The 7,162-nt window shown below is 37.6% G+C and overlaps 1 protein-coding gene across 1 annotated transcript in view; it reads left to right on the forward strand.

The window, feature by feature from the left end:
- Positions 1-5,641, forward strand: part of LOC107684709 (bromodomain-containing protein 8-like) — a 12,868-nt gene extending 7,227 nt beyond the window's left edge. The window contains exons 14-21 of the mRNA XM_016481042.1: positions 1-399; positions 1,384-1,427; positions 1,553-1,821; positions 3,274-3,366; positions 3,476-3,544; positions 3,671-3,953; positions 4,642-4,686; positions 5,102-5,641. Coding sequence (XP_016336528.1) covers positions 1-399; positions 1,384-1,427; positions 1,553-1,821; positions 3,274-3,366; positions 3,476-3,544; positions 3,671-3,953; positions 4,642-4,686; positions 5,102-5,161 — 1,262 coding nt within the window. The 3' untranslated portion in view covers positions 5,162-5,641. The remainder of the gene's footprint in view (positions 400-1,383; positions 1,428-1,552; positions 1,822-3,273; positions 3,367-3,475; positions 3,545-3,670; positions 3,954-4,641; positions 4,687-5,101) is intronic.
- Positions 5,642-7,162: the final 1,521 nt, after the last annotated feature.

A 7,162-nucleotide genomic window follows, 5' to 3' on the forward strand; every position in this document is an offset into this window, starting at 1 on the left:
CCGAGGCACTGGATGCTGCAGCGGTGGAAGCCGCTCTGTCTCTGTGTGAGGACACGGGTCACAACCTGTCAGGTACCTGGGAGCCCGACCCCTTCAGGCCCAGTGGCCCCGAGCCCTCCAGCACTTCAGAGGACTTAGACCCACATTCCCTGCATCTGTTAGAGGGGAAGCGAGAGGGTCTTGACTTGTGTGGATCCAGCAGTGGCTGTGCACAGGAGTACACGACACCCTCCACCACTGTCCCCTCTGTTCCTCAAGACCCCACTCCAACAGCAGGAGCCCATTCAGACCCAGATGCCCTCAGACCAGAGCACACTGACGAGGCCCAGGATGGGCGGCCAGAATCCCTGCATGCTGTGATCAAAAGCGAGACTGATGAATGGACACGGTCTCAATCAGGTACTCCACGTTTTGCGTTTAGACAAGGGCAAGTTAGTTGAATGGATTGACAGTGGTGAAAGTGAACATTGTACACTACTGTTCAAAAGTTTAGGATGAGTACATTTTGTTTTTAATTAATACTTCTATTCAGGGATGTAACATTTATAATGGTACAAAAGATTTATATTCTAAAAAAAAGTCTTTTGAACTCTTTATTCATGAAAGAATCCACAAAAAATCACAGTTTCCACAAAAATCTGAAGCTACACAAACATTTTCAACATTAATAATAATAATACTAATAATAATAAATGGTTATTAAGCACTAAATCAGCATATATTAGAACACGTTTTTAATTTCTAAATTAAAATTCATATATTTTTGGGAATAAAGTCAATGATATATACTGTCCAAATAAAAAAAAATGGAAATGAAAAAACAAAATCAAGTTATGAAATTCTTGCAAGGAAAACCTTAGTTTGGCATAGTCTTTTATGAGTATTTCTTAGGAGGAAAAATAGTTTTGTTAAAATGTTCAAGATAAAACTGGAAATTATATCATAGACTCTCATGTGTGTCAAGGTCAGTAATTTGAAAGTTTTAAGACAAGACAATGATAGTTTAGTTGGTAAAATGTCAAGTGGTGTGACCTCCCAAAAACCATATTTATAAGTAATAAATCATAATATTTATTTAAAAAAATACATTAAACGTGTATTTAAAACATTGCGTAAAATAACGACAAGATGTTTACATTCAAGTCATTAAATTTAAACCCTTTTTAACCCATGTGAAACCAACAAGAATACAAAGAGTACATTTCTAAGAACATGAATTTGAAATTAAAATTGTAAAATATTATTTCTCTTCTTTATTTTGGACACTCTTATGTCACTGACCCCGGTTGCATGTGATAATACGTTAACTTGAACCCTAGTTTGCACGCACCCCCTGGAAACACGATTTTGGCAGCAACTCACAGATGTTCCATTCTCTTCCAGATACACGGTCAGAAGATGACCCTGTGATAAAACAGCACTCAAAGGTGTGGTGATGCTGTGACTGTGTGCATACGCTAACACATAATGTACCACCCACGAGTACATATAGGCCCGGAAACCATTAACTCTGCCCTTTTTAGTATTTTTTTTTTACACTCCTCGTTAACAGGAAGTGAAAGAGGAGGAGGAGGCCGTGAGTGATGCGGAGGAGGGCAGTGTGTCGGAGATGAAAGCTGGATTAGAAGGGGATGGAGTCGAGGATTGTGGGGGAGAAGAGGATGGAGACGGAGTTTATCTCTCAGAGCCAGAGGGGGAAACAGAGTTGGATCCTCCGGCCAGCGAGAGCGAGGACGGCTACAGCATGCACACGGCATCCTCTTCTGTACAGCTCCACACAACTGCAGACTCCATTCCCAGCAGCCCTGCCTCCTCACAGTTGTATGTGCCAAAACTACACATAATTGTGACCCTGGACCACAAAAGCAGTCTTAAGTCGCTGGGGTATATTTGTAGCAATAGCCAAAAATACATTGTATGGGTCAAAATGATTGATTTTTCTTTTATGCCAAAAATCATTAGGATATTAATTAAAGATCATGTTCCATGAAGATATTTTGTAAATTTCCTACTGTAAATATATTAAAACTTAATTTTTGGTTAGTAATATGCATTGCTAAGAACTTCATTTGGACAACTTTAAAGGCAATTTTCTCAATATTTAGATTTTTTTTGCACCCTCAGATTCCAGATTTTCAAATAGTTGTATCTCGGCCAAATATGGTCTTATCCTAACAAACCATACATCAATGGAAAACTTATTTATTCAAATCTCAATTTCGAAAAATTGACCTTTATGACTGGTTTTGTGGTCCAGGGTCACAATTAAGGAACGTTCACACTTGGTCTGATTGTAAATAGTTCTTGTGATTATGATTATGCTTTAAAAAATATTTAAAGGAATAGTTCACCCAAAAATGAAAAATCTGCTGAAAATTTACTCTCGGGCCATCCAAGATGTTGATGAGTTTGTTTCTTCATTGGTACACGAATTGGAGAAATGTAGCATTTCATCACTTTTGCTTACCAATGGGATCCTCTGCAGTGAATGGGTGCCGTCAGAATGAGAGTCCAAACAACTAAAAACATTACAATAATCCTCAAGTAATCCACACGATTCCAGTCCACCAATTAACGTCTTGTTAAGCGAAAAGCTGCGTGTTAGTAAGAAACTAATCCATCAAAGCATTTTAACGTTAAACCATTGCTTCAGGACAAAATATGTGTCCATAATCCATAATAACGCTTCCTCCAGTGGGAAAAAAGTCCATGTCCTGTTTTCCTCTCACATCAAAATCTACTGACATATTTGTTTAGAACTATTTAGAACTGTTTTCGCATATAAATGGTGCTTGATCTGTGCATATTTCTCTCCCAAATCAGACTAGACAACTTTTTCACCGGAGAAAGCAATATTATGGATAGATGACACATGTTTTAGCTGGAAGCAACAATTTGAAGTTAAAAATGCTTAATAATTGATTTGTTTATTACAAACACGCAGCTTTTTTAACTGATGGACTGGATTCGTGTGGATTGCTTGTGGATTATTGTGGTTTTTTTATCAGCTGTTTGGACTCTGACGGCACCCATTCACTGCAGAGCATCACAAGTGATGTGATGCTAAATTTCTCCAAATCTGTTCTGATGAAGAAACAAATTCATCTACATCTGGGATGGCCTGAGGGAGAGTAAATTTTCATGTGTGAGTGAACTATTCCTTTAATACTTTTTGTGTAATTTAGTCACATCAGACTTGCTGTAAACAGACTCTAATGTGCAATTATTCAACATGCTATTGTTACATAATGCTCTCATCTTCATCCTCCTTAGCTCTATCTGCAGTGAAGATCAAGAAGCAATTCAGGCTCAGAAGATCTGGAAGAAAGCCATTATGTTGGTGTGGCGAGCAGCAGCCAATCACAGGTGAGAGTCTTCATTACTCTGTACCAAACCCCGCCCCCTTTTATCTGAAAGCCTCAGTTCTGCGCAGCCAGAATGATTAAACTGAGTGATAATTGGTCATTTTAAACAGGTATGCAAATGTCTTCCTGCAACCAGTGACGGATGACATCGCCCCTGGTTACCACAGTATTGTGCACAGGTGAGAGCGAACTGTTGAAGGTAAATTCAAAGGGTTTTGCAATGAGGAATCCAATTGTCCTTGATACAATGAAAATAAATTCCAAAAAGTAATTACAAAGTCTTTGTGACACTTTTGGGTTCTTAGGCCAATGGATCTGTCCACCATCAAGAAGAACATTGAGAATGGGCTGATCCGCACCACAGCTGAGTTCCAGCGCGACATCATGCTGATGTTCCAGAATGCAGTGATGTACAACAGCTCGGACCATGATGTGTTCCACATGGCTGTGGAGATGCAGAGGGACGTTTTGGAGCAGATCCAGCAGTTTCTGGCCACACAGTTGATCATGCAGACCTCGGAATCGGGCATCAGTGCCAAGAGCCTGCGTGGGAGAGACGCCAACCGCAAACAGGACCCCAGTGACAAGGTGGGATGCTTTATATGCCATAGCACTTTTACACTTTTGCACATTTCATCGGAAGATTCTGGATAACTAATGTTAGTCCATTGAAACAGGATATGTATATGTAACGTCGCTGTTTTTGAAGTAAATAAACTCGCAGCGTCACTATTAGTAGAGAGACTGCACAGACGCAGGTAATTCACACACACAATCTCTCCCTCTCTCTCACTAATTACCGTACTTTAAATAAAAGCTATAATTCATTTAAATAAATGTAATCTTACCACACTAATAATCTCTGTTTGATATAATTATATTTTTAATATTATGTATTTTATAATTATATTTTAACTTTATTAATTTCTTGTGCCCTTGCTGGCACCATTTACTGGCACCAAACTTTTGAATGGTAGTTTATATGTATACATTTAATAAATTATATTAATGCAGTAAGTAATGGACATGAAATATGGATTTGAGTAAAACATTTTCTATAATGTGAGAAGAAAGAGACTGCTGAGTGATATGAAAGACATCACATTAGATGACTAAATTTGGTCAGTCCTGTTGAGTCGCACCTTCTGCAGATCACTGTAACTTTTACAAACATTTATGAAACCAGAATCTTTCTGTTCTTGTCTTTTTCAATGCAACATCCACCTTTAAACTGCTTTTGCATTTGAGTGTGCATTCGACCGTTGTCTTCTCACAGGACTGTGTTCCCATGGCCTCTCCTGCATTCCTTCTCTCGCTCTTTGTAAGTATCCTGTCTGCTTCTTTTACCCCTTATCATCGCTGTTTTTTACAGATATTTTGAAGAATGTTGATAACTAACAGTTGCTGGTAGCCATTGACTTCCACAGTAGGAAAAAAATTATACTATGAAAGTCAATGGCTACCAGCAACTGTTTGGTTATCAACATTCTTTAAAATATCTTTTTTATGTTGAACAGAAGAAGAATTTTCATTTTGGGGTGAAGTTAGAGCCAGACACTTTTTTGAGAAATCACGTTTTTGTTTACTGGAGACTACTGGCAATTTTTTATATACCATAACTGTCAGATTTTATGTTCTGTTTAACATATATTTAAAAGTGATCTGGAAAAGCTGCTGTAAAAAGGAAAAAAAAGTGACTTGCTTTAAAGTGACTTTGACGCATTATCTTTCTGCAGGACGGGGGCACCAGGGGCCGACGCTGCGCTATAGAAGCAGACTTGAAGATGAAGAAATGAGCAGCCAGTGGGTGGATTCCTTTGAAACGCTAATAAGTGATTGAGTGATGAAGATAGCATAGGACAATCTGTCTGAACCATATCTCTAACACGCTTAAGTTCATGAGGGTTTCACTGGAGCGTGGTGTTTGGGATTGGACAACGATGGGACTGCCTGAAAACCTGTGCATATATGTCTGTGTGTATGTAATTTTGTGAGGTGTGTGTTGTGTAGTACTAAAGATTTGTTTTGTGTACGAATAGTGCCTTTATAGGTATTGGTGAATGACCGGTCGAAGGGACGAAAAAATTAAATTAAAATGCCTTCTTATGTAAGAACAAGGTTACTGACATTTTATCCTGTTTTCACTCTCTGCCATAATGCTGTATTCTTGTGTCGTTCCAAACTAAATTACTTTTTTTTTTAAACTTCGATTTTAAATAATGTTCACACATGTAACAGATGAGGACCAAGGACTTTCAAGCTCCAAAAAAAAAAAAAGAACAAAAACAATAAAAAAGCATCATAAAAAGGGATCATATGACGTGTGCTATATTCAAAGTATTTTGAAGCCTTATGGTAGAATGGTGTGAGGAACAGTGTAATGACAATGTAATAGCTGTATCGACAGATCTTTTCTTCCAGATTGTGACACATCTGAGTAAAACAGATAATCAATAATAAAAACAAAATGTAGGGCAGGAACTTGGTTCAATCCATTGGTTGTTGACAGGATGGAGACAGATAGGAATGCGAGCTTGTAGTTGATTGTAAGTAAAGGGCTGGATTTAAGCAGATGATATGATTGAAGGAGTCTGATCGAGCTCTAATTCACCGGAAGATTGGGCTGAGACATTTTTATTAAAATGATGAGATCAAAAAACAAAAAAAAATGATCACATTTTTATGCTGACTCTTACTCATTTATTGAAAATCTTTGGTCACCATTGACCTCAACTGTATGGAAAAGATTTATTGAATTTTGGAATTAATTATTGCTTTTATGCAATAAAAAGAGCTGTAAAATTACAACTATAAATTATGATACTGACATGATCACCTCTTCCTGACAATCTGTTTTTGGTCAATAATTAGTGAATTCCGCATATACAGTGGGTACGGAAAGTATTCAGACCCCCTTCAATTTTTCACTCTTTGTTATAGTGTACACGTCCCTTAGCAAAGGGAAACCGTTAAGTGTTTCACGACAGCGACCCTGGTTTTGCCATTAAAAAAATCGACTGTTGCCATGGTCACGTTATTTGTTAATGCAGATAGCGGTGTGAGTTTTCACAGAAAACAATACAACATAGATAAAGAAAACAAAAAAAGTGAACCAAATATGAAAGAGAAGGACCAGACGAGACAGAAACTCAAACTGCTAATTCACTCAAAACTGAAAATTCTGAAAAATCATTTACTCACCCTCGTGTCATTTCAAACCCATAAGACTTCTATTCATCTTTGGACAACAAATAAAGATCTTTCATCATTTCTGTCCATGTAGAGGTTTTCAGGTACTAGTGTGAATAAATATATATTTAAATGCAAAGAGACAAGACAGTCTATGCATGACGATTTATTCGTATCCAAAACGATGTGAACATTAAAGAGCTAAACTCTCATGCAGTGTGTGTTTCATTCATACTCGAAGCCGGAGGACGCTCTCGCGCTGAAAATCCAAACCGGATTCAGCTGAACTAAAAGCAGAGCCATAAACACAATAAACTCACGATTGCAACAATATATGGTTTTTATGTGTGTTTTTCAAGTCATCTCCAGGTAATATGTAGGAAAATACAGGAATAAAATATTATGGAACAAGTAACATCTAAGGGATATTTTATGCAACGCCCTTAAGTGTAAGGGAAACAAGAGCGATCTTAAGGGAAAATTACACTTAAGGTGCTTTATGCAACCGGCACAGGTCTTTTCTTAAAGGGGTCTTTTTCTGCTAAAAAGAACATTATTTTGTGTATTTGGTGTAATGAAATGTGTTTATGCGGTTTAAAGTTAAAAAA

Source organism: Sinocyclocheilus anshuiensis, unplaced genomic scaffold, assembly GCF_001515605.1.
Source record: "Sinocyclocheilus anshuiensis isolate Anshui unplaced genomic scaffold, SAMN03320099.WGS_v1.1 scaffold509, whole genome shotgun sequence".
In the NCBI taxonomy this organism is placed as follows: domain Eukaryota; kingdom Metazoa; phylum Chordata; class Actinopteri; order Cypriniformes; family Cyprinidae; genus Sinocyclocheilus; species Sinocyclocheilus anshuiensis.